Source organism: Mirounga leonina, unplaced genomic scaffold (genome assembly GCF_011800145.1).
Source record: "Mirounga leonina isolate KUSES-001 unplaced genomic scaffold, KU_Mleo_1.0 Mir_488, whole genome shotgun sequence".
Lineage (NCBI taxonomy): Eukaryota > Metazoa > Chordata > Mammalia > Carnivora > Phocidae > Mirounga > Mirounga leonina.
In genome coordinates, this window is record NW_023270777.1 from 2,427,390 (window position 1) to 2,453,483 (window position 26,094).

The following is a 26,094-nucleotide window of genomic DNA, read 5'->3' on the forward strand; positions in this document are numbered from 1 at the left end:
GGGGGGAAGCAAGGGAAGAGTCCCCCTCTCTCCGTGGAGATCGCTCTGAGACATCCAATATTGACAGTGAGAGAACAGAACTTATTAAATCTGGGACAGGGCTGTGAGTGGGGAGCTGTGGGAATGGCCGGATGCCTGGGTTCTGAGGGTAATGAAGGTCTGGGAGGAGGGAAAGGCTTGAGGCTGGGGGATGCAGTAAGGGTAAGGGGCTTACTTACGGGTACACCTCTTCTGTCCCTTCCCTTTGGGGGGTATTGCTCTTGGTGCCCTGGCTGGCCCCTGGAGCCCCTGGGGACAAGACTCCCACCGCAGCTCTGGTTGGCTCCCCCTCAGCCCTTCCCCCTACCTCCACCTCTGTTGATGAGCTTCAGCAGCGTTTAATCCGATTGAGCAGTAATTAGCAAAGCGAGATGTTTGATTACCTATTTAGCATAATGTAGGGGGCTGGGATCCCTCCGCACAGCCAAGGGTGGGGGGGGCAGTCAGAAGAGAAATGGGGTCTACACAACCTTCCTTTCCTGTGGGAGCCATGAGCCCAGTTTCTAAGGCTCCCCGCCCCATGCCTCCCTTCAAATCTTCACTCCTTTGGGACTTCTCCCTGGGGGATCGGACCAATCATGTCCTCTCTCTGCCACCCACCGCCTATTTGGTTAGAGGATCACCCACTTGGCCCCCACTTGCTGTGCAGCTGGTTTGGGGCGTGGCAGGGCCCCTCACAACTCCAACCCTTTTCTTCAGCAGAAGGACTTTGGCCTGGGCAGGAGGCCCCAAATCAAGACCCAGACGTCTACCTTAAGGATAAGGGGGCGGGGGGGGGGCGGGTCAATTCTGGAACTCAGGACAGCTGGGACGGTGAGGTCAGGGTTGGGTGTGGGTGAACCCAAGGGCCCTTCGCGAGTCCCCGAGACAGCAGAGCCTTGTGGTGCATAACGAGGCCCGTCAGGTGTGAACACCAACCGGAAAAAGGGGGAACGGAGATGCCAACTTCTCCCCCTCCTCATCCAGCAAAGAAAATGTCATCAATGCAGCTCGTCATGGAAATGTAATCAGTGGGCTCGCCGCTGGCTTTGTCTTAATTAGGCACTATTGATGGAAGCAGGGAGGGTGCCTTCCCATCCCCCTGACTCGCTTCCTCGCTCCAGCTTCTCCCGCCACCGCAGAGCCCAGGGCTCCAGGCGCCCCGTCCGCGGCCCCGGGCCCGCAGCGCCCCCTAGCCCCAGCTGAGGTCTGCCCCCCCACCTCTCCCGCCCCCCCAGGACTCAGCCTTTGTTCTCACCGAGAGCCGAGCCCCTCCCCGGCCCGGTCACCTTCCCCAGGGAGTCCCCGCCTCCCGTTCCCCCCAAACGGGCGACGCGTCCCAGAGCCAGCCTCCAGGTTCCCCAAATTCCAGTTCCGTTCTTGCCTGCCCTCCCCCGCCCGCGCGGCCCGGCGCTCCCAGACCCCGGTCCGAGCGCAGGCGAGGCAAACGAGCGGCAGGGCTCGGCTGCTCCAGCCCCGGTTTTTCCCCCGGCCCCGGCCGCAGCCACGGCTGCCTCGAAATCCTGGAGCGCCTTCCTGAGCGCCGAGCAGCCCCGCAGGCGGGACGCCGGGCGCCACCTGCCGGACGCGTGCGGGAGCGAGCCCGCAGACCCGGGCGCGGGGTCGCGCGCGGGGGCTCCCCGGCCCTTCCGGGGTCCCGCGGGGGCGGGGGGGGGGCGGCTCGTGCCCTCAGCCCCGGCCCCCCCGGCGCGTCCTCGGACCACACCCGGCCCCCGCCGGCCTGCCGGACTCGGGGGCCCGCCCGCGGGGGGCCGGCCCTTCTGGCCGCGGGTCCCCGCGGGGCGCACGCGGGCCGAGTCGGGCGGCCGGGCGGCGGAGCGCGGCTGCCCCGCGCCCGCGCCTGCGCCGTGGAGGCCGGGCTCGCGGGCTCGCGCCCGGGCCGCTCGCCCCGCCCCCAGGCGCGGGGTTGCCTTGGCGACGCGTGCAGGCGCGGGCGGGAGCGGGGCTCGCGGGGCACTTTCCCGCTGGAGTGGCCGGCCGGCCGGCCCGGGGTGGACAGGGTCGGCGGCGTGAGGTGTGTGGCGGGGGCAGAGCGGAGGAGGGGAGCCGTGGGAAGCTTCGGGGAGAAGGGGCCGGGGTGGAGGGGGCGGAGGGCGGGCGGGGGACAAGAAGGGGCGGTAGGGGTCGAGACGCCGCGGCGCGGGGTGGGGCGGTTGTGACCGTTGTAGGCAAGTTTGCCTCCTGGGAGCCCGCTCGAGGCCAGGCCGGGTCCCCAGGCTGGCAGAGCAGCCCCCCCGGGGCCCGCCGTGGGGAGGGTGCCCCCAGCCTGGCCCGCGAACGCCCCTGGGGCCCCGACCCGGAGGCAGGGGAGCACAGCCCGACGCTTCTCTGGAGACCCGCAGCGCTGCTGCAGTTGGTTTTATCGATGCTTTGGCCCGATGGAACCTTTTTCCTTGGAGCGAAGTACACATCCTTCAAGTCTGCATCTCATCACCTGTGATCAATGCCTGGGGCAGCCCGTGGGGACGCGGGGGGAGAGCCACAGGTGGCTGTCAGGCTTGAGCGGGACGCAGCCCCGCATTGCCCCTGCGACTCCCAAAGCCGGCCGGACATGCTCCTGCTTTCCTGGGCGAGGCCTGGGAAGGCCCGAGACGCAATGCGAAATTCCACCTTGGGTGACTTTCCTGCTTTTCTCCTTGCTTCTCCCAGTCTGTTCTCAGGGCATGAGGAGTGGGATGATCTTCATCTTCATTACTCAGTCAACTATACTAAGAGACCTTTATTTTTTTATTTATTTTTATTTTTTAATTTTTTAAATTTTATTTATTTATTTTTAAAGATTTTATTTATTTATTTGAGAGAGAGAGAATGAGAGACAGAGAGCATGAGAGGGAGGAGGGTCAGAGGGAGAAGCAGACCCCCCGCTGAGCAGGGAGCCCGATGTGGGACTCGATGTGGGACTCGATCCCGGGACTCCAGGATCATGACCTGAGCCGAAGGCAGTCGCTTAACCAACTGAGCCACCCAGGCGCCCCATTTTTTTTATTTTTTTATTCATGAGAGACAGAGTGAGAGAGAAAGGCAGAGGGAGAAGCAGGCTCCCAAGGAGCAGGGAGCCCGATGCGGGACTCCATCCCAGGACCCTGAGATCATGACCTGAGCCGAAGGCAGACGCTTAACCATCTGAGCCACCCAGGCGCCCTAAGAGACCTTTTCAGTACACACAAAACAGGGTTCCTACCTCCCCGCCCCCCAGACCACCAACAATGAAAAGCTAGAGAGACATGTCACAAATATGGTTTTTCTTTGCTTAAGGAGGTTGAACATTTTAGTGTGGGTAGGAGGAGAATTTTCCATGCCCCCCTCCCCTCTTGGGGGGGTTATTAGTAAGCTGGGAGGAAAGGAGCTACATAGGAAAATCATCTTGGGGTGTTTCATTGACTTGACACAGAGACAAGGGTGGGGAACCTGGGGACAGTCTTCCCTTCCCTGGGCCTTCTCTCACTCACCCATGGCCCTGAGGGGTAAGGTGGTTGAGGTGTGTGTAACCACCCCTCAGCTTGGTAGGTTTTTTCCGTTCTGACACTTCTGGGCAGAGAGAGGGGTTCCTAAGTCCTCCTTAGCGGGTGTCTGTTAGAGGCTACCCTCTTCAACTTTCGTTCATTCCTAAAGCCTTAAGGGACTGGCTTTGATTTTTTTGACCCAATACACTGAAGAAAGTGGGATTCCCCAGGGAAGGGAGTGAGCTCTGCAAGGCCCCTTGTGGTTCATGGCGCAGGGTGTGGGTATCCCCAGATGAGAGTATGATACGGAGTGGGGTCTCAGTTCGTGCATTCAGAGGGGACTGAGTATCCTGGGGGGCGGGGTGAGGGTGGCTCTTGTGGTGGACCCCCAGCTGCTCGCATGTCTACAGGTCCTGCCCGCACCATGTCCAGCAAAGCGGAGAAGAGGAGGAAAGTGAGTGTCCGGGGAAGTGCCAGCCGCGGAGGCGCCCGCAGGAGAGCTGGTCAGGCGGAGCTGGCCTCGCAGCCTGCGGAGAACCCCCTGTCCTCTGACGAGCCTGAGCTGGAGCCTGAGCCCCTCAAAGAGGAGCCTGGTGGGTACCTGCTGGGGAGGAGCTTGGAGGCAGAATGTTTGTATTTAAAGAGGGTCTGAGGGCTGTTGCTCCTGGGTTATAAGCTGGGGGTTCAGTGGAATCTAAGGCCTGCTGCTGGGGTCGTCCTTCTGTGTTTTCCTCCTGGCCAGCCTCATACCTGTTCTTTCTGTCTTCCTATCCGCCCCCCCCATCCCCCCACCAATGCACCAAGAGCTCGCTAGCCAGTCCATTATCTTCGCCTCTTTCTCCTGACTTCGAGTGTTCCCGGTTGCTCCTACCACACCGAAGAGGGTTTGATCTCTTCCTTTTTCCCATTTTCACCCTGGGTGGCAAAACAAATAATGTTTTTCTCCCATTAAGCCCATCACCATGGAGACTCAGCCTGCTTTGCCACCCTTTGAATCCTAAGCCTGACGGATGCTTTCTCCCATCTGTTTCAAGCTCTCGTAGTTCTGCCTTCATTTTGGCAGGGGCCTCGGTCGACTCAGGAGGTTCAGGTCCAGGGCCACGAGAAAAGCAGCCTGATGTCTACATCGGGGTGGGGGGGCGAGGGGAGAAAAGAGTTTAAAGAGTCTGCCTCCCGTGGCTTTGATCGAGGGACTCCGGCCCTGTGGGTTAGAAGGTTTTGGGTGGCTGTCGCTGTCCCTGGGCTGTCCCTTAGAGCACTGGACAGTGCAGATATGACTATGAACTAAGCATAGCCCTCCTCTTTTCCATGGGGCTTCTTTACCCTGCTGGCAGCCTGTCAAGATGGAGAGAAATGGAATCTCCTTTTGATATTAAAAGCGGGGAGATTAAACATGGGTGTGGGAGAAGGGTCCAGGGTACACGGGGTCCCTAGGATCCAGACGTTAGAAATATGCAACATGTTTCCTTCTGAGTTCTCTCGGAAGCATTTCAAGTGGGACTGGCTCCCAGAGGCTGGGTACCGGGAATAGAGGGAGGGAGCAGGAGAGGCGGCGAGGTTCAGTTTGGAGAACCCTCCAGTGTGGGAAGGGAAGGAGATTCTAGGTGAAAGCACTGACCAGCACATTCAAAGAATCTAGGCCTCCCTGAGCTCTAAGCCTTTTTATTGTTTGACGTAGAGACACATAACCCCAACGGAGGCTCAGAGAGGCTCTGGGCCTCCAGAGCAGCCCCGAAACACACGGTAATCCCTGTCACCTTTGGAGTTGGGGAGGGATTGAGGCCTGTCCCGCTGGAGACAGGGGGCCCTGCTATGGTCTGAATGTTTGTGTGCCACCCCCCCCCCCAACTTGGTGTTGAAATCCTAATGCCCAATGTGATGGGATTAGTAGGTGGGGCCTTTGAGAGGTGCTTAAATCATGAGAGGGCTTAAAACATGTCATGGATGCGATAAGTGCCTTAGGAAAGTGGTTCCAGAGAGATCCCTTGCCCGGTTCTTCCATGTGAGGACACCATGAGAAGTCCGTGACCCAGAAGAAGTGACCAGGTTGGCATCGTGATCTAGGACTTCCAGCCTTCAGAAGCATGAGAAATAAGTTTCTGGTGTTTATAAGCCGCCCAGTCTGTGGTATTTTGTTATAGCAGATGCTGGGTCGAAGAAGGGCCTAAGATGCTTCTTGGTAAAGATGGGTAAAAGGGCAGACACCCTTTGGAGGTCTGTATTAACAACCTTTGCTTCCTTAAGCCTTCCTCAATTCCCATTAAGAAAAGAAGGAAGGACAGGTTTATAATTCCATATTTGTAATTTGAAAACACTTAAAAAAAAAAGATTTTATTTATTAGAGTGAGCGAGCTCGAACACAAGCAGGGGGCAGGCGGAGGCAGAGGGAGGAGCAGACTCCCCGCTGAGCAGGGAACCTAACTCGGGCTCGATCCCAGGAACCTGAGTGGAAATCAAGAGTCAGATACTTAACCGAATAAGCCACCTAGGCGCCCCTGGATGACCCTATATCTTTACTTGCATCAGAGCCTAGTTTTTTTTAGCAGCCACACCCCCACAGATCCTGATAACTAACAATCCACTTTCTGTCTCTGTGGATTTGCTGATTCTCGACATTTCTTGTAAATGGATTCATACAGCGTGCGGTCTTTCGTGACTGGTTCCTCCCTGGTGTGGCAAGGTGGCCAACCTCTGTTCCTTTTTATTTTTATTTCTTTATTTGACAGAGAGAGAGAGATAGTGAGAGGATGAACGCAAGCAGGGGGAGTGGGAGAGGGAGAAGCAGGCTTCCTGCTGAGCAGGGAGCCCAATGCGGGGCTCGATCCCAGGACCCTGGGATCATGACCTGAGCCGAAGGCAGACGCTTAAAGACTGAGCCACCCAGGCGCTGAATCATATTCCCCTGCAGTTTGTGGATCACGTCATTTGTTGATGGATACTTGAGTTTCCTCCTTTTGGCTGCTGTGAATCGTGCTTCCGTGAACATGGGTGCTCTGAGTGTCTGTTGGAGTCCCCACCTCCAGTTCTCTCGGGGATCCGCCTGGAAGCGGAATATGGTGGGGTCATGTGGTGACTCTGGGTCATAGGGTGACTCTGTGTTTAAGTTTTGAAGGAACGACTTCATCTTGGAATTTTTCTTCTTCCCAGAGCCACCACTGAAGGAACCCGAAGTAGAGAAGGAAGAATTACCGGAGCCCGAGGTGGATGTGGTGAGTTAGGGTTTCCCCGAGACAAACATTCTTCCCCAATAACCGGTGAATCCGAGGGTTAGTTGTACAATGGCGTGCGATGAATTCTCTTCTATCTACTGGGAGCCTGCTCACCACAAATCCGGTCCCTGTCCCCCACGCCCCCAGGAGACAGCTTTAAGTGAGGGACAGGTCTCGTAGCTGTCGCTTCCTTGTGTCCCCACCTTGAGTCAGGCTGGGACAAGCTTGGTGTGTGACGCCCAGCTGTTTTCCAGAGGAGTGGCACGTTCAGGCCTCACGCTAGCAGCTAGCGCTTTCCAGGCCTGCGTGTGAGCAGCGTAGCAATAAATGCTCCATCTTTGCTATTTTTATTTGTATTTGTTTGATTTCAAGTGAAATTGGACATTTTTTCATATTTTCACTTTCTGATTTCTATGAGGTGACGCGCCTGTTCATGTCCTTTTGTGCATTCTTTTCCTGGCGTCGTTGTGTTTTCTTCATAGGCTCATCGACATCTTTGTATGAGAGAGATCTTAGAGCACTGAGTTTTCTTGATTTGGAAACTTTAAGTGAAAGAGACTCTTTATCTTCCAGGAGAACTGGGAGAAGGACAGAGTGACTCCCCATGTTCCTCTTCATGTCTTCTAGTTTCCTTGAATATTTATTTATTTATTAAAGATTTTTATTTATTTATTTGACAGAGAAAGAGACACAGCGAGAGAGGGAGCACAAGCAGGGGGAGTGGGAGAGGGAGAAGAAGGCTTCCCGTGGAGCAGGGAGCCTGACGCGGGGCTCGATCCCAGGATCCTGGGATCATGACCTGAGCCGAAGGCAGACACTTAACGACTGAGCCACCCAGGCGCCCCTAATTTCCTTAAATATTTAAAGCGTATTTATTTTCTTTAGTAATCTCTACACCCAACGTGGGGCTTGAACTCACGACCCTGAGATCAAGAGTCACACGTTCCTCAGATTGAGCCAGCCAGGTGCCCCAAGTTTCCTGAATTATTTAGTGGAGTTCTACGGATGAGTTTTTTTAGAGTCACCAGTTATAATTTATTTTTCATCCAATTTTAGTATATGTGCTGCCAAAGCGAGCACAATTTATTTTTCATCTAATTGATGTGTTCTTTGGTGTTTCCCAGTCTTGTCTTTTCCCCTCCCTTCTTCCTTTCTGCTATGCCAATTGGCTTTCACTGGATATCTCCTATTACTTCAGTACCCCGGGGAGGCTGCAGCCTTATCCTTTTCCTGGCTTGCCATCTTTGCTCCTGGTTGCTTGGTTTAGGCTAATATCCTACAGGTTCCCTTGACTTAGTTTTACTTTGAGGTTGAGGATTGCTTGACGATGCGTTTTTACAACCACAGGCATAAAGGAGATATCTTGGGAAGATAATATCCCCCACTTTTCATCTAGTGATCTATTCTCGTTTTACTTGTAGAAGCAAGGGAATCTCATTGTCTTGTTTCTTCAGAAGCTTGAAACCTATCACTCAGTTCATCCTCAGCCTTCTCTTCACCATTCCGGACCCTTCTGACTTCTCGTCTCCCATGTCCTCACGCGCACTTGTGAATGGGAGAAATGACTCATCCTAACAGCTGTACCTGCTTCGGCTCTCTGCTCTCCTTCTGTAGAAGCCCCTTTTCCTGTCCCGAGCTGTGCTGACAGGACTAGCGGATGCCGTCTGGACAGCGGAGCATGATGCCATTCTGGAACACTTTGCCCAGGACCCTTCGGAGCTCATCCTCACCATCTTCATTGACCCCTGTATGGGGCTGAAGCTAGATCTGGGCATGTCTGTACAGGTGGGTACTCTGCTCTCCAGACTCCAAGGCGGTCTGCCAGGGAGCTGAGGGTTTGGTGTATCTCAGTCATCTTGGAGTCTTATCTCCTGGACCCAAGGTCTGTTGAGCCTCATGGTGTGTCAGGAACCCCGCTCAGCAGTGGGATACAGAGAGGAACGAGGTGGGCTTTCGCTTTTGGTGATCTCATGGTCTAGTGGGGAAGACAGACATATACAGAATATTTATAGTATGTTATGATGCCATGGCCAGAGCTTTATAGGAGCTTGATAGGGGCAACTGCTACAGCCATGGAAGGCTGGCAGGGCTCGGCGATGGAGGTGCTATTTCAGGTGGAGATGAAAGGGAAATAGGATTTCATCGGGTCTGGGTAAGAGCCGTGCTGGTAGAGAACACTTCGTACGCAAAGAAGAGCTTTGGGAAGTGATCCTGAAAAGGTGGGTGGGGGGCAGCTTGTGGAGGGCCTTGTCTGTTAGGCTGGACAGTTCGGCCTCGGGCCCAGGGGGAGCTAGCGAAGGCCTTCACGGATGAGGTCGGTGCCTGTTTCAACAATGTGGAAGATGCATTAGCGAAGAGTAAACCACGGGTAGGGAGAACGTGCAAGGACAGGTAGAGTACCACGTTAGTGGTAGCCTCTGGGCGGCAGGTGTATAGGTCGTTATTGTAAAATCCTTGTAACTTTTCTACCTGTTTGATATCTTCGAAATAAAATATTGGAGAAGAGAAAGGCTTTTGCTTTGCTTTTATTGTCAGCACATGTACAAAAAGTGAAATGATAATGAACATGAACGCGGCCCCGTACGGTGACGCAATTGGTGAAATGTTCCAGATTAAACAAGAGCAAAAACAGACGGCGGCTTTTTCCTGCACATACCCAATCGTCAGCTATAAGACGACATGGAAGAAGAAAAAAGACCTCATTCATGAAAGGAACAAAAATTTGCAAAATGTGTAGGATTTATATGAAAGAAAACAACTGTGCTGCAGGCCATGTCAGAAGATCTGACTACACAGTGAGCCATATCCTGTTTCTAAGTGGGAATCTTAATTATAAAGATCATTCCATCTAAACAAATGCACCATTTCAACACAACTCCAATCAAAGTGCCACAGTCCCTAGATCGCTTGTGTAAAGATTTTAAGACGTATCTGGAAAAATGCATGAAAATAGCAAAGAACACAATGAAGAAGGAAAGCACTGAAGGAGAGCTGTGAATATGAAAATCTCATATTTAACTGTAGTGATTAAAACAGAGTTGGGGCGCCTGGCAGACTCAGTCAGTGAAACGTGTGACTCTCCATCTCCGGGTCATGAGTTCAAGCCCTGTGTTGGGCATGGAGCCTATGTAAAAATAAAGTAAAATAAAACAAAACAGAATTGTACTGGGCCAGGAATATACGTCACATATACAACATTAAAGACACAAAACACAGGCACATATATGTAAGCATTTTCTTTCTTTCTTTTTTTTTTTTAAGATTTTATTTATTTATTTGACAGAGAGAGACACAGCGAGAGAGGGAACACAAGCAGGGGGAGTGGGAGAGGGAGAAGCAGGCTTCCCGCGGAGCGGGGAGCCCGATGCGGGGCTCGATCCCAGGACCCTGGAATCATGACCTGAGCCGAAGGCAGACGCTTAACGACTGAGCCACCCAGGCGCCCCTATGTAAGCATTTTCTATAAAAATTCCATTTAAAAATCTGTGGGGAAGAATGGATTATTCAACGAATAGGATTGAGAAATACGGAATACTTTAAAAATCTACTTAGCTGGGAGGAGGGGGAAACAGGGAGATGTTGCTCAGAGGGTGCGAAGTTTCTGACACCAAGAGCAAAGGCAACCAAGCAAAACTAAGCAAGTGGGACCACATCAAATCAAAAAGCTTCTGCACAGCAGGGCTCCTTCCATCAACAAAATGGAAAGGCGACGTAAGGCATGGGAGAAAATACGTACAAATCGTGGCTCTGAGACGAGGTTCATATCCAAAATATGTAAAGAACTCCTACAACTCAGTAGCAAAAAGAACAAACAATCTGATCAAAAAAATGAGCAGAGGGATTGAAGAGGCATTTTTCCAAAGAAGACATACAAATGACAAATAGGTATTTGAAAAGGTACTCCAAATCACTAATTGGGGAAATGCAAATCAAAATCACAGGTCCCATCTCACACCTGTTAGAATGGCTATCATCAAAAAGACAAGAGATAACAAATGTTGGTGAAGATGTGGAAAAGGGGGACCCCTCGCGCACTCTTGGTGGGAACGTTAAGTTGGTGCCGCCGCCATGGAAAACGGTGTGGATGTTCCTCAAAAAATTAAAAATAGAACTACCATATGATCCAGCAATCCACTTCTGGGTATATGTCCAAAGGAAATGAAACCACTATCTCAAAAAGATATCTGTATCCCATGTTCATTGCAGCATTATTTACAATAGCCAGGATATGGGAACAGCCTAAGTGTCCATCGATGGATGAAAGGATGAAGAAAATTCTATACACACACAGTGGAATATTATTCAATGACAAAGAGAAGAATCCTGCCATTTGCAGCAAACTGGATGGAACGTGAGGGCATTGTGCTAGGTGAAATAAGAGAAAGACAAATGCTGTATGATCTCACTTACATGTGGAATCTGGGGAAAACCATGCTAACTCATGGAAACAGAACAGATTGGTGGTTGCCAAAGCGAGGGGGGGGGTGGGGAGGTAGCGAAAATGAGTGAAAGTGGTCAAAAGGTACAAACTTCCAGTTTTAAGATAAATAAGTTCTGGGGATATAATGTACAACATGGTGACTATAGTTAATATTGCATTGTGTATTTGAAAGTTGCTAAAGCAGTAGATCTTAAAAGTTCTCACAATGAGACAAAGAAAATTGTAACTGTGTGGGGTGATGGATATTGAGTAAACTTATTGTGGCAATCACTTTGCAATAAATACATAAATCATGTCGTGCACCTTAAACAGTGTTATAGGTCAATTATATCTCAATAAAACTGGGTGGGGAGGGTACAAAGTTTCATTAGGCAAGAGGAATGGTTCTGGAGATCTATACTGCATGGAAGTTATAGTTATTAATCCCATGTGGTATACATGACATTTGCTAAAAGACTAGATCTTTTTTTTTTTTTTAAAGATTTTATTTATTTATTTGAGAGAAAGAATGAGAGACCGAGAGCATGAGAGGAGGGAGGGTCAGAGAGAGAAGCAGACTCCCTGCCGAGCAGGGAGCCCGATGTGGGACTCGATCCCAGGACCCCGGGATCATGACCTGAGCCGAAGGCAGACGCTTAACGACTGAGCCACCCAGGCGCCCAAAAGACTAGATCTTAAGTATTCTCGCTGCACACACACACACGAAAAAAAAAAAAGGTACCTTGTGAGATGCTGGATATATTAATTAGCTTGATTGTGGTTATCCTTTCACAATGTATAATGTATATCAAAACATCCAGTTGTACACCTTAAATATATAGTTTTTTATTTGTCAATTATGCCTTAGTGAAGCTGAAGAAAATTTATTTGCTATGCTGAAATATACTCTAAATAAGATCACAGACTTCATTGTATGCTTTTGGGTTAAGATGGCCAATTGAAACTTCCTTAAAAAATTATTACTCTTTTTTTTAAAAAAGATTTTATTTATTTATTTGTCGGAGAGAGAGAGAACAAAGCAGGGGGAGCGGCAGGCAGAGGGAGAGGGGGAAGCAGACTCCCCACTCAGCAGGGAGCCTGATGGGGGACTTGATTCCAGGACCCCGGGATCATGACCTGAGCTGAAGGCAGACGCTTAACCGACTGAGCCACCCAGGCATCCCCAAAAATTATTATTCTTGATAAAATGGGCAAAAAATAAAACCAGAAGAAGAAGGAGAAGGAGAAGGAGAAGAAGAAGAAAGAAGAAAGAAGAAAGAAGAAGAAACACCCAAGAGTAAAGAAGGAAAGAAGCATAATCTAATTAACTTAAAAAGTGGGTGACCAATGAAAGGTCTATGTACTGAGTTTAAGAAACCATCCTCCCCCCACGGGAATGGTGGACCCCCAGCAAGATGGGGAACTTTAGTTGGGGTTTGAACAAAATCTGAAAAGGGAGAAAGAGCCCAGGTGTTTTACCAAAGATTTTACACTGTCTGAAATGAGCCTGAACCACCTGCCCATCCTCTCATACAATTCTCTTAGGCTAGAGAAAAGTGAACAGAACATAAAAATACCCAACCCTTTCCCTCTCACTTCGGGGGGTGGGGGAGAAGAAACTGGGCTCTCACAGCGGGACATCAAGGAGTCACCCACAGGACGTCAGAGCAGAAAGGACGAATTCACGGAGCTGCTCAAGCATGAGGACAGAAATTGCATGGCAACTGCAAGCGCATTACATCGAGGGAAAAACGTGGAACAAAGCATGCAAAGGAGAACAGCAGAGCAGAAGGAGACTCCTCACAACAGCATCATGTTCCAGCACAACTCACTAAGAGCATGAATTCAATTTTTAAAACACGGAGAGACGAAATGATGCCACATGAGAAAGAGATAAAAGGGAGATTGCAGATCTTAGGAAATAGAGCCGCACGTTCCAAAACTCGTAGGTTAGAAACAGCAAGGAGCTGACTAGCTATTGCTGCAAATGTGAGTTGCCGTGGAAGAGAGGCTTGAGATAATTACAGCGCATGAAGAAGAGAAAGCCAATGACAACATAATTAAAGAAAAGTTAATAGGACAGGGTGAGCTAATATAGAGTGCCAACGAATGAAGCAGTGTAAATTAAGAGGTAAAATACAAAGGATTTCCCTGACCCACAGAAGGAACTGAATCTGGGACTTGAAAGAAGGTACTTTCGCCCACAAAATTTGTTTTGCGATGCTTAATGCCAACACACGTCTTAGGTAAGCTATAAACTCCAAGGAAATTAATTCTTTAGGAACATCACCGATGTGGCATTCCTGCCAAGAATATTCAGCTTGAATCAAATAATGAGGAAACAATCAGATGATTTGGACCACTGGGGAAAGTTGAGTATTGTGTATTGTATAAAGTATTATATGAAGTTTAATTTTCTGAGTGTGGTAATTACAGTGTTGGGTATATTGGAGAAGATCCTCATTTTTGGGGGCTGTATACTGAAGTATTTAAGGGTGCAGCGTCACGTGACATCCATTGCTCACTCTCAAATGGCTCAGCTGGGAGAAGGAGAGAGTAAGGGAGTGCCCTTGAGCAGAAATGGGGCAAAATGTGAACAATCAGTGAATCTAGATGAAGGGTATGTTGTTCACTGCACTTTCCTTGCAATTTTTCTATGAGTTGGAATTGGTTTCAAAATAAAAATTTGGGGAAGAATTACTTAGCCCTCTAGCCAAAAAAGCAAATCGTCTACCGAGAGGAGACATTAGGCTGGTGGCGGGCTTCTCCAATCACCCAGAAGAACACCTTCACAGAGTTCTCCAGGAAGGGCAGAGTGCCCCAAGTGTTTTATTTCCAGTCGGGATGGTCAAATACAAAGGCAACAAATGCATAGTCCTTTTCAATCTTGAAAGAACACTGCTCTATAAAACAAAAATAAAATCATCAGTGGAAATCTATTCCGTTAAGACATGAACCAAAAAGGTTGACTGGCTCAGTTGGAAGATTGTGTGATTCTTCATCTCAGGGTTGTGAGTTCGAGCCCCACGTTGGGCGGAGAGATTACTTAAAACTAAAATCTTAAAAAAAAAAAAAAAAAGAAATGAACCAAATAAAGAACTCAGGAATTGGGGCACCTGGGTGGCTCACAGTCGGTTAAGCGTCTGCCTTCGGCTCAGGTCATGATCTCAGGGTCCTGGGATCGAGCCCCGCATCGGGCTCCCTGCTCAGTGGGGAGTCTGCTTCTCCCTCTCCCTCTGCTGCTCCCTCTGCTTGTGTTCTGTTAAATAAGTAAATAAAATCTTAAAAAAAAACCCCCAAAACTCAGGAATAGAGAATCTATGAGCATTCAGTTCATTTAAATAAAAAGTAATAATAAATAACCACTGGCGTTATGGTTATGCCGTGAACACAAATTCCACCAGCCTGGAGGGTGTAAACATAATAGTATAACAAACACTGAGCAGGGCTGAGCAAGAGAGGGGGTATGAGGTGCCAGTGTCCTTATTTCTCAAAGCGGAGTCACTAGGGCTTCACGTTGAGAGGTAGTGGAAAATGAACCTCAAAAAAATTTTAAAGGTTTTATTTATTTATTTATTTACTTATTTAGAGGGTGCGAGTAGGGGGAGGGGCAGAGGGAAAGAAGCAGAATCTCAGATGAATGCAGACCCCAATACGGGGCTCGATCTCACGACCCTGAGATCATGACCTGAGCCGAAACCAAGGGTTGGATGCTCCACCGACTGAGCCACCCAGTTGCCCCTGAACCTCAATATTGTTAATAATCTCATATGACTTTAGAAAGGGGTCTTTCGGAAAGAAGTCTCTCAGGTGAAGAAACACTTATTGAAGCTCAGTGATGTCTGTGTTTTATTCACACCGGAGTCTTTTTATTCTATTAAATCCAAGTAAAATTAAATCTAACACTTTTAATCAAAAATAGCATGATCCTATTTTGCAATAAGTTATAACTGATTTGTTCTGTACGTGTCAGTCTATAGAAAGATGTCTGGAATGACATTTTCTCTAATGTTAACAGCATTAATGTCTGAGTGGTGGAATTTTAGATGACAGTTTAGCTTTTATCTCCGTACTCTTCTTCAGTTATTTATAATTAACACCTGTATGTCATTTTTTTAAATGATAAGGCTTCATTTTTAAATGATTAGGCTTTAAAGATTTTATTTTTGAATAATCTCTACACACAGTGTGAGGCTTGAACTCATGACCCCGAGGCCAAGAGTTGCCTGCTCTTCTGACTGAGCCAGCCAGGTGCCCCAAGAGTCTGTTTCTTGGTTTCTCTCTCTCTCTTTTCCCTTTGCTCGTTTGTTTTGTTTCTTAAATACCACATATGAGTAAAATCATATGGTATTACATATGTATATCATTTTAACAAAAATAATGGTGTTAAGCTTTTAAAAAAAATATACTTGAAATGCCAAAATTTAACTCTGGGTAGTGGAAAGATGGGGGATTATTAATTTCTTCTTTGTGCTTTATTTCCAGTTTTTAAAATTACATAAATTATAAAGAGTAGGTACAAGAGCATGCACACATGAAAGGTGAATCTGATCTTAGGGAGGAATGGCCTTTCCAGGCATGTAGAAGTCAGAAACTTTAAGGTGATAACATGAAGGTTATACCATTTCTGAATGTAAACAACAGTAACAGCCACACAAACTCACCAGAAACAAAACTGAAGGGTAAATGAAAAATTGGGCAACAGGTGTATACAGCTGAAATGGGAGACCCTAGACAGTTACCTCTTACTTCCATTCTTTCTCCTTCCCACTTTTCCTGTAGCCAAAAGGGCTGCCTCCATTTTATCCTTTTCCTTCCATCCAATCCGTCCAACATTTATTGAGCATCTAATATGTCCCAGTCAACCGTGCTCGGTTCTGGAGTCAAATTGGACAGAATCCACAGTCCCTACCTTCAAGGCATGCTCTCTGCATTTCCTCCCCGTGGGTCTGGGTGTGGACTCTGTTATGTCCCTGAAAGAAGCAGGAAGCACCTTGCACCCCATTTGGTGTAGGATCAGGATAGGCTAAGGGAATGTGACGAAGAACCCAGCCAGACTTTCATGATTGGCACCTCAGATCCCGTTGGGTATCATGCTGGGTTTGGAGACTGATCTCGGGTCCACTCTCTTCCACGCAGACCCAGAACCAGATTGTCTACTTCATTCGCTGTGCACCAGTTCCCATCACCCCGGAGAACTTTGAGGCAACTGTGCAGTTTGGGACTGTGCGGGGTTCCTACATCCCGGCCCTGCTCCGGCTCCTCAGTGGTGTCTTTGCCCCTCAGATCTTTACAAACACAACCTGGCCAGAGAGTATTCGGAATCATTTTGCTTCTCATCTGCACAGATTCCTGGCCTGCCTGACAGGTGAGCAGAAAGCCTCGAGTACCTGGCTTCTCTCTGGTACCGCACTGACAGTAGCGTGAATGAGGCAGGTGGGAGATTCATCCCGGTGCCTGTGCAGCCTGGCACGGAGCAGGTCCCCGTACGGGCTTGTTGAAGGAGTGGATCAGGGAACAGAATTTGCCTTCCAATGCAGATACGGTTTTCTGCTGTAGAAGGTTGACCAGACCTGCTCAAACATAGAGTTGGATATTTCCAAGAGTACATGTGGGGTAAGGGGAAATGGCAGGGGGAGTGCATATATCATACCAGAGAGTGTTGAGGGTGTGGTGCAGATCTTTGACCTTATTTTACCTCAGTGGGGGTTTCCCTCTTGCCTTCTGGCATTTTTCCTCTTGATAGCCAAAAAAAAAAAAAAAAAAAAAAAAGCTGAATCATCGTTTCTTTTGCCTGTTCTCCTGAAATCCACCATATTAGCTGGGCCCCAGATCATCAACCGTGATTACAACTGGGCTGGCATAAACTCATCCTCCTCTGTGAACTTCCACGGTCCTCTCCTTTCCTTAGATACTCGGTACAAACTGGAGGGGCACACCGTTCTCTACATTCCTGCAGAGGCCATGAACATGGCGCCCGAGGTGGTGGTTAAGGACAAAGAGCTGGTACAGCGGCTGGAGAGTGAGTGGCTGGCATTGCCAGTGTGTTGGGGGGTCCTAGGGGAGAGGAGAGGGCGAGATGCAGAGAAAGGAGCTGGGTGAGGAGGGCTATGTAGGTGGTAGAGGGAAGGACACAACTGGGGAGCAGCATAGAGAAGTGCAAGAGGTTTTGTACTCTCCCCGGCAGCCTCCATGATCCACTGGACCCGGCAGATAAAGGAGGTGCTCAGTGCCCAGGAGTCTGTGGAGACAGGAGAAAATTTAGGTCCTCTGGAGGAGATTGAGTTCTGGCGCAACCGATGCATGGACCTGTCTGGCATCAGTAAGCAGCTGGTGAAGCAGGGAGTGAAGCACATTGAATCCATCCTGCGACTTGCCAAGTCCTCCTACTTGGCGCCCTTTATGAAACTGGCCCAGCAGATCCAGGTTTGTGAGTGGCCCCAAGGATGGAGGCTCAGCAGAGGGTGGATAGTGGTTGGACAGTCGTTAGTTGGGTACTAAGTGGAGGGAGCCAGTGTAATCCTCAAGAGCAAAGATCGATCCCCCCCAGTGTTTGGACTTGCACTTGGACAGTACAAACGTGGTAGGACACAGGGTCCGAGGGAGCTTGTAGTTTAGTTAGGGGGACTCCAGTTAGTTGACAGATATACATGGAGTACCTGCCATGAGCCCAACCCCTATAATCCAGCTCAGAAAACCAGGCTTATACAAAACAGGATCACTAGATGATACGGGGTCAAAGAGGAACCCATAGGCTTCAGCCAAGAGAATTGCAAGATAAACACATAAAAAATAAATTCAATAAAACACATAATAAAACACATATTGAATAAATTCAATAAACACATAAAAAATAAATTCAATAAAGTATGACAAGCTGATTATGTTAGCGCTGGGGACACCCAGAAAGGCAGGGTGATCTGTGGTATATGGATGTGGAGGACTTCTCTCCCCAGGTGGGATTTTGAGCTCGGTGGTGAGGGAACTGAGCCACAGCTAGGTGGACAAGTCTAGAAGCCTGGTTGAGAACAGGGTGGTGAAGGGCGCTGGGTGAAATGGCGGGGAGGGGGCGGGGCGGTGTGAGTGGGGGCGCTGTTGAGTCAGCTGATCAACAGCTGGTGAGTACCGACCTTGTGCGGGGTTCTGAATCCAGCTGGGGAAACTGGAGGAGTGCACATAAAGCCCGAGCTGGGGACTCCTGGTCTAGTGGTGAGGACGGACTCACCATGAGAAGAGTCTCAAGGACACTGTGCTAGGCACTAGCATATAAATGAGAGCAGATAGCTGGTAACTCCTGTCCTGAGGGCCCACAGAGACCTGAGATGCTTGGTACGAGGTTTTGAGAGAGGCAGCTCAGGGTGTGCTTCCCCATGGGTAGACAGTGCTTGCTTTAAACTGGTTCTCTCTGATGGACAAGTCTACTCTGGGTCTTTCTTCACCGCCAGGATGGTTCTCGTCAAGCACAGTCAAACCTGACGTTTTTGTCAATCCTGAAGGAGCCCTACCAGGAATTGGCCTACATGCGGCCTAAGGACATCTCCAGTAAGCTCCCCAAGTTGATCAGTCTCATCCGCATCATCTGGGTCAACTCTCCCCACTACAACACTCGGGAGAGACTGACCTCCCTCTTCCGAAAGGTATGTGTCTGCCGGGCTGGGATGGGGCGGGGTGGAGGGGGCGTGCTGATTTGGTGGAGACCGGGGCCTTCACTCAGCAGGAAGCATGTGGTGGAAGGCAGTGAGGAGTGGCCCCGGGGGTCAGACAGAGACCATGGGCTTCTGCCTGCTTCTTCAGCCCTTGAGTGCTCTGGGTTGGGGCCTGGGCCGGACAGCTTGCTTCCTGATAGAGTAGCCAAAGGGGGAAGAAGGGCTTTGAGAAGGGGAGTCCGTGGAGCGTGGCGGGGGAGGCAGGAAGGATGGACCCCAGGCTGAGCACTCGCTGGGAAGTGAGCTGAGCTGAATTGAGGGGTGCAGGTAGAACCCCGAAGGTTTCCCCCCGGCCCGTGTCAGCTGGGTATCGGGAGCCAAATCAAGCCTGGGAGGCTGAGACCTGAGGCTGTCGGCCCCTCCTGCAGATGAGCAACGAGATCATTCGCCTGTGCTGCCACGCCATCTCTCTGGACCGCATCTTTGAGGGCCATGTCACTTCCAGCAAGGAGGACCTGCAGGGCTGCATTGCCTGCTGTCAGGCCTGGAAAGATCACTACCTATGGGCCGTGCAGATGCATACCCAGTACGACGTGGTCCCCCGCCGTCTCCGTCTGTTACCCCCTGTTCCTCCTGAGGGCGGAGGTGACCCCTTTCGCTTGCACTTTTTAAAAGCCTACAGATTCCCTTTTCCTAGACCTGGTCCCAGTTTCCTCTCTGGATACAGCTATCCTAGCTCCTGACCCTGGGTTCTCCTTACCCTCATAACTGTCCTCCCTGATTCCAGGAATCCTTCCTGCTTCACTCCTTCTCTCTTGGCCTGAAGGTCTGAAATTCCATTGTGTACAAACCTCCTTCCAGAACGGAGATGCTTTGTCTCCTCTCTGGTTCTCCTCATCTTGCCTTTCTTCCTCAGTTGTGCAGGAGAACTGCTTCTTGGGGTCTCCTTTTCTCAGGCCCCCCAGGACTCCTGGTTCTAGCTTTGCATGGGCAGGCCGATAGCCAGCGGCCCTACATTTGGATTCGGTCCCTCTTTCTCCGAACACAGGTTCTCGAGTCGGGGCTGGGTGCTCGACCAGACCAGCATATTTGCCCAGGTGGACGCCTTTGTGCAGCGTTGCAAGGACCTCATTGAGGTGGGCAGATGGTCAGGGAGCAAGAGGAGAGTCACAGGGGGCTCGGCCCCGGGCGGGTGGGAGGCGCAGAGGCTCAGCAGGCGGCTTCCCGCTCTTCCCCTGCTGCTGGTCCCGCTCTCTTAGACTGTTGCCTCTTACCACGGCCCTGTGGTGTCTCGCCATTCCTTCCACGGCCAGAGCTCATCCCAGGAGCTCCTTGCCTCTGGCGGGTCCTCCCTCGCGTTTTGGACATTTTCAGCCAAGCCTGAGCATGCAGGCCCGACGTGATCAGGAGAGGGAGCAGGAGGCCCCCTCACGCGGACTTCATTTCAGGTATGCGACTGCCAGTACCATTTTGCCCGCTGGGAGGACGGCAAGCAGGCTCCGCTGCCTCGCTTCTTCGGTGCCCAAGGGCCCCAGATCACGCGCAACTTGCTGGAGATCGAGGACATCTTTCATAAGAATCTCCATACGCTGCGGGCTGTTCGCGGGGGCATCCTGGACGTCAAGAACACCTCTTGGCACGAGGACTACAACAGGTGAGGGGGTCCCTCCACGGCAGAGGCGCAGGGGAGGGAGGCGGGGAGGCGAGTGCAGGAGGAGGGGCCCGACGCGTCCAAAGTCCCTCGTGGAGGAGACAGGTCAGGGGTGGGGAGGAGCCGCTGCTCAGAGGCAGGGTCCGGGCTGGAGCCCCCGCTGTGCCGCGTACTGGACAGATGACTCGGGGCACGTCGTTCCACCCGTTAGAGCCTGTTTCCTCATCTAACAAAGCCAGGGAATCCGTCTCACTGTGTCGTTTTGGGGAAGAAACGATGAACGCGCGTGCGTAAGGCACTGCGTGCCTGGCGGGGGGCGGGGGCGCCCTCGGCACCCGGGGTTCCTACTCGGGGGGCATCCTCCGGGCCGCGACAGTGCCTGCCCGGCCCCACGCTTCTCTAATGGTGCAGGTTTCGCACTGGAGTCAAAGACCTGGAGGTGATGACTCAGAACCTGATCACCTCCGCCTTCGAGTTAGTCCGAGACGTGGAGCAGGGCGTGTTGCTGCTGGACACCTTCCACAGGCTTGCCACGCGGGAGGTGCCGCCCCCCGCCCTTCCCCCTCCCCCTGCTCCCTCCTGTGCTTCCTCCAGTCCCAACTGCACTCATGCCCTTCCCCAAGTCCTCCCTTCCCTCTGCTCCCCTCGCTTCTCCTTCGCAGGAGTCATGGGAGGGAAGGAAGCCGGACCTCCAGGCCCCGTTGTCAGGTTCTTTCCCTTCATTAGGCCATCAAGCGAACCTACGACAAGAAGGCCGTGGATCTCTATATGCTGTTCAATAGCGAGCTGGCCCTGGTGAACCGTGAGGTGAACAAGAAATGGTCATACCTGGAGCCCTACATGGCCCAGTACTCGGGACAGGCCCACTGGATGCGGATCCTGCGGCACCGCATTGACAGGGTCATGAACGTGAGCGCCTGGCCTTTCCCAAAACTTGTTCTCAGGGTGCCGGTGGAGTTCACAGGCTGTGCCTCGTGCTGGCAGGGGTGGGGGCCCCGTCCAGGGAGTTTGCCCAGAGAGTCTTCGTGCCGGTCAGTGAGGTGGCCATGGCTTCTGATGCAGTTGGCGGACATGGGTCATTGCAGGCATTTCCCATCAAGGTGGGGGGGGAGCGTGGGAGGAATAGGGTCAGCATCCCAGAAGCTGGACAGGCCTTTAGAGGGCCCTGTCCTCCTAAAAGAACCGGCACAAAGAAACAGGAAAAACGCCTCTCGAAGGGCTTTTGGGGAATGTAGGTTGAAGGCTACCGAGGTGCCTGCCATCATGTAATTGGTTCTGGGTGAGAATAAGGCATCTTCCCGATCGCTGAGCGAGGACCATGGTGACGAAGGGCTCATACTGGTTTTCTACCTCGTACCTCTTAAATCCTCACCTTTGCCAACTTCTGCTAAGCTGAATCTCTGTGCTTCCCCCTTCACGCTGCTGACTCCCTTTCTCTCGTGCCCTGGTCTCCTCCTCTCACCCTGCTGTGTGGCTCCACGTTCCCCCTGAGCGGTCAGACTGGGCCTCCCTAGCAAGCCGCACGCCTGGTGGGTGCGCGGTGTGGGAGCCCGTACTGTGGGGGATGGTGGCTCGTGGGCTCCGGCCAGCCATTGCCCCTCCCCCTCAGTGTCTGTCCAGTGCTCACTTCCTGCCCCACATTGGAACGGGAGAGGAGAGCATGCACACCTATCAGCAGATGGTTCAGGCCATCGATGAACTGGTTCGAAAAACCTTCCAAGACTGGACGTTAACGCTGGACAAGGACTGTATCCGGCGGCTGGACACGCCACTGTTACGAATCAGCCAGGAGAAGGCGGGCATGCTGGATGTCAACTTTGACAAGTACGAGACCCAGTCTGACTCCTTGCCCTGCTGTGCGCGTCCCCAGCTCTCCCCAGAGCGTGACTCCCGTCTCTCGGTTCCACGCGCTGTTCTGGTTTGGAACTCTCTCTTATGCTGTAATTCGGGGACTAGCACCACCTGCCTTTGCTCTACCGTTTATTCTCCAAAATAACCCATCGAAAACAGGCAGCCCCCAGTAACCCACTGATCCGGTGATGTAGGTGTTCTGCCACTAGATGGCCATGGCGGCCCAGCTAAGTCACCAGGGCCACCGGCGAAGGTGTGGGCTTGTGGGGGGGGCGGGGACGACCGCTGGGGCTGGCGGGTCATGCTCTCTGCCCCCTACAGCCTTCCAGTCAGGACAGTTTCAGGTTCCCATCATTTACAGTGTGAGTGATTCATGTATTTCCACCGCGAGAGCCTTCCCGGTGCTGGGAACCGAGGTAGGCAAAGCGGACGGGTGGATGGCAAAGCCCCTGCCCACGGCTGCTCTGCGGGGGAGCCTGAGGCCCCGAGGCCCGGAGGCCTGTGAGATGCAGAAGAGAACACTAAGGAAGGAGCTCTGTAAGACATCTGTCTACAGAGATTGCAAACCGTCTGGTGACAGTTTTTCTTAATTGGAAGGAAATCACTTTCCACTTGATTGCTTTTGGCTCCCCGTTGTCATCAGCTGCCTCCTGGCTCCTGGGCTGTGGCTCCTTGCGTTGGCTTCGACTCCTAGGCTGTCCTGATCTGCTGGGCCCGGGCACGAGGGGCTTTGCTAGGCAGGGCCTGGGGGGCAGACGGAGGCCAGGGCACAGGAGGCACCAGGGGGTGAGGACACACCCCGCCCCGCGGAGGGACGGGGTGGAGGAGCCGTGCCGTGTGTCAGGGGAGGAGAGGCCTTCGTGAGAAGGACAGAGACGTTGGAGGCGGGAGACCTGTCCTCGGCCAGGCAGGGGTGTTGGAGAGCGGCCCTGAGAAGGCCCATGGGTTTTTGAGGTATGGCCAAGCGGCCCCATAGAACAACGGCTCCGTAAGTCAACGCTCTGGTTTTGAGGCGACAGGGGACGAGGCCGGTATTACCCTCGCGGGGACATTTGCGAGTGGATAACGGGGTTGAATCTGCAAGACACATCATCCCGTCAAGCTGGGTGCTCCCAAAGGCGCTGTGCTTGGAGTGACGCCCGCACGGGCGGACGGACGGACGGACGGACGCACTTGCAGTAATACCGATATGACCGTGCACAGCCCGGCAGTTGCCTTTTTCCCTGGAATCAAAGGGTTGTATCCAAATAGCACAATTGTGGTAGCACCAGTGATCTGTGTTTACCTTTTTAAGTATGAGAGAAGACAAAGGTTGAGCAAGAGGTGAAGACGCGTCACCATAAGCCGCCCGGGCGGGCTGGGGGCTCTGCCTCCTCCCAGTCCTCGGGGCAGAGTCTGAACCCTGGGGTCAGCGTGAGCTGTGACCTCGGGCGGGCCGCCCAATTCCTCGGAATCTCCTTATCCTTATCTATCAAAAAATCCTATTCTGTGCTTGTCACGAGGCGAGATGGCATATGTGGAAGTCCTCACGAAGAGCCAACAATCCACAAACATGATTTTCCCTTCAAAAGAACTGCTTCAGGAAGCTTTGCGAACACAGGACATTCAAAGCAGATTTAGCAAGGAGATATCCTTTTGTAAATGTTATTTTATTATCATTTTCAAAAGTAATAGGTGTAGTGTTTAAAACAGTTTAACCTTTTACAAGGGGCGATATAAGGTCCATGTTACAAAACTCAATATTTACACCAGGGTAGAGAAGGAACAGTCCGACTCCACTGCTGTATCCCCGTGACTCAGTTTCTCTCTAAAGAGTCTGTGTCGCTAGTTTCTTGGGGAACACATTCCAGCAATAAGAGTGGATAGCTACATAAAGAATGAGAATGAGAGAGAGCACGAGAGGGAGGAGGGTCAGAGGGAGAAGCAGATTCCCCGCCGAGCAGGGAGCCCGATGCGGGACTCGATCCCGGGACTCCAGGATCATGACCTGAGCCGAAGGCAGCCGCTTAACGAACTGAGCCACCCAGGCGCCCCATAAACGGTCTTTATACAAATAGTAGCATACCATATACACCGTGCATCCAAAGTGTTTTCAAAATGATTAATTTTCCCATTATAAAAGTATTGACAATTTTAGAAAATTTGCAAAATGCAAGAAAGTGAAAGAGAAAAAAGTCTCCCCAAAGATAACCATGCTTAGTGGTTTGGTCTATTTCTTTTTCCCCACTCTCTTTTACCCACCCCACCCCCCACACTTCATACATTTGTTTTTCTTCGATTTTTTTTTTTTTTAAATCTTCAGTGGGTATTTTTAAATTATAAAAATAGTGCCTGCTCACTGTAAAAAACAAAATTTATGTGGCAATATATACAGGAAACAGTGAAAACCCAGCACCCAGCCCCGCTCCCTGGAGGTAATCTCGATTACCAGGTGATCCAAAATACACACTTCACACAAAATAGGATCACATTGTAAACGGGGTTTTTTGCAACTTGCTTTTTTTTTTTAAGGTTAACAACACGCATGGTGGTGGGGGGGGGTTCCATTCTGTACGGGGAGAAGTATGTGGTTGTTCCCCGTGGCGTCTAGCATCCTATAATGTATACTGTGACTCAGTCAGCTCAGGATTGACGGACTTAAAGTTGTTGCACGATTTCTGCAAGGCTTCTGGATGTTCCGTACCGGGTGGAGGATTTCGAGTGGGCTCCCTGTACCTTGTGCCCATCCCCCCACCGTGGTGCGGTTGCCTGATGTTCCAGCGGGATGCCCATCGAGGCCGGAGAGGCTTAGGAGAAAACTTGCCAGTCTGCTGTGACGGTCTCCCTTCAAGGAGCACGTGAGATACTTATCTGAAGCACCCGTTGCGTAATCTTTACAGCAGGGCCAACAAGGCAACTTTGGGCCAGGTATTTATGGCCTGGGTTTAACCGAAACCCAAATAATGGCTAGAACGCTTCTCCCAGAGAGGAGTGTTTCTGTCCCTGGGCAGTCGTTTACTGGAGGGATCTGTTGTAAGTGCTTTACATCTTTGTGGTTTTAAGATAAAGCTGCCTCAACCCAGCAAATTATGTATGGGGGGAAAGACAACAACAACAACATGATTCTAGGGAAGGACGAAAAGTCCGGGCGCATCAAGCCAGTAAAGAAATCCAAGACCGTTTCCGCTCTTCTCCAACACCTTACCGCAGAGGTGCAGATGACTGTATCAGGCTCACCCTTTTGTGCTCAAGGGTCCAGATAAGATCTCCAAATAAGCATGCTTTTCAAGTGTCCTGAGTGTTCTCAGAATCACCTGACTCCCCCCCGAGTTCGCAGCCTTCTGGGCCCTAACAGAGCCTATTTTATCTCACAAGGGGCTTTCTCATCCCACCTTATATCCCAAACATTTGAGCTCTGAAGTCCAAATGGGCTTTTACCACGTTTCACGGCCAGACCGGCTTCACCGATCGCACGTAACTCGAACATGTTCCAGATGTCGTCCCTGCGTCCTACACCATCTGTGCAGGGCAGGAGGGTGGACACGGGGCCGCCTGTCGGTTTTCTGTGTGTAGGGCCTGCAATTCCTTCTCTTCCCCAACCATATAGGACATTCTCTATGGGGTCGGTTCATTCCGGGCTATCAGCCCTAAACTCAGCTGACTTCACTTTCCTGCCTCTGTGGCCTGACCACGGCTCTGAGGATCAATGAGGAAATATCTTACGAAATAATTTCCCGGGCTGATTTGCTTTTTTAAGGAGATTTTTTTTTTTTTAAAGATTTTATTTATTTATTTGAGACAGAGAGAATGAGAGAGAGAGAGCACATGAGAGGGGGGAGGGTCAGAGGGAGAAGCA

The 26,094-nt window shown here is 51.2% G+C and overlaps 1 protein-coding gene across 1 annotated transcript in view; it reads left to right on the plus strand.

Annotated features, from left to right (window-relative positions):
* The first annotated feature begins 3,906 nt into the window (after positions 1–3,906).
* The window catches only part of DNAH2 (dynein axonemal heavy chain 2), an 80,887-nt gene continuing 58,699 nt past the window's right edge, over positions 3,907–26,094 (plus strand). The window contains exons 1-11 of the mRNA XM_034989515.1: positions 3,907–4,075; positions 6,630–6,691; positions 8,306–8,476; positions 16,251–16,479; positions 17,023–17,133; positions 17,299–17,537; positions 18,557–18,748; positions 20,206–20,411; positions 20,820–20,949; positions 21,135–21,317; positions 22,018–22,232. Of these exons, the coding sequence (XP_034845406.1) occupies positions 3,907–4,075; positions 6,630–6,691; positions 8,306–8,476; positions 16,251–16,479; positions 17,023–17,133; positions 17,299–17,537; positions 18,557–18,748; positions 20,206–20,411; positions 20,820–20,949; positions 21,135–21,317; positions 22,018–22,232 (1,907 nt within the window). The remainder of the gene's footprint in view (positions 4,076–6,629; positions 6,692–8,305; positions 8,477–16,250; positions 16,480–17,022; positions 17,134–17,298; positions 17,538–18,556; positions 18,749–20,205; positions 20,412–20,819; positions 20,950–21,134; positions 21,318–22,017; positions 22,233–26,094) is intronic.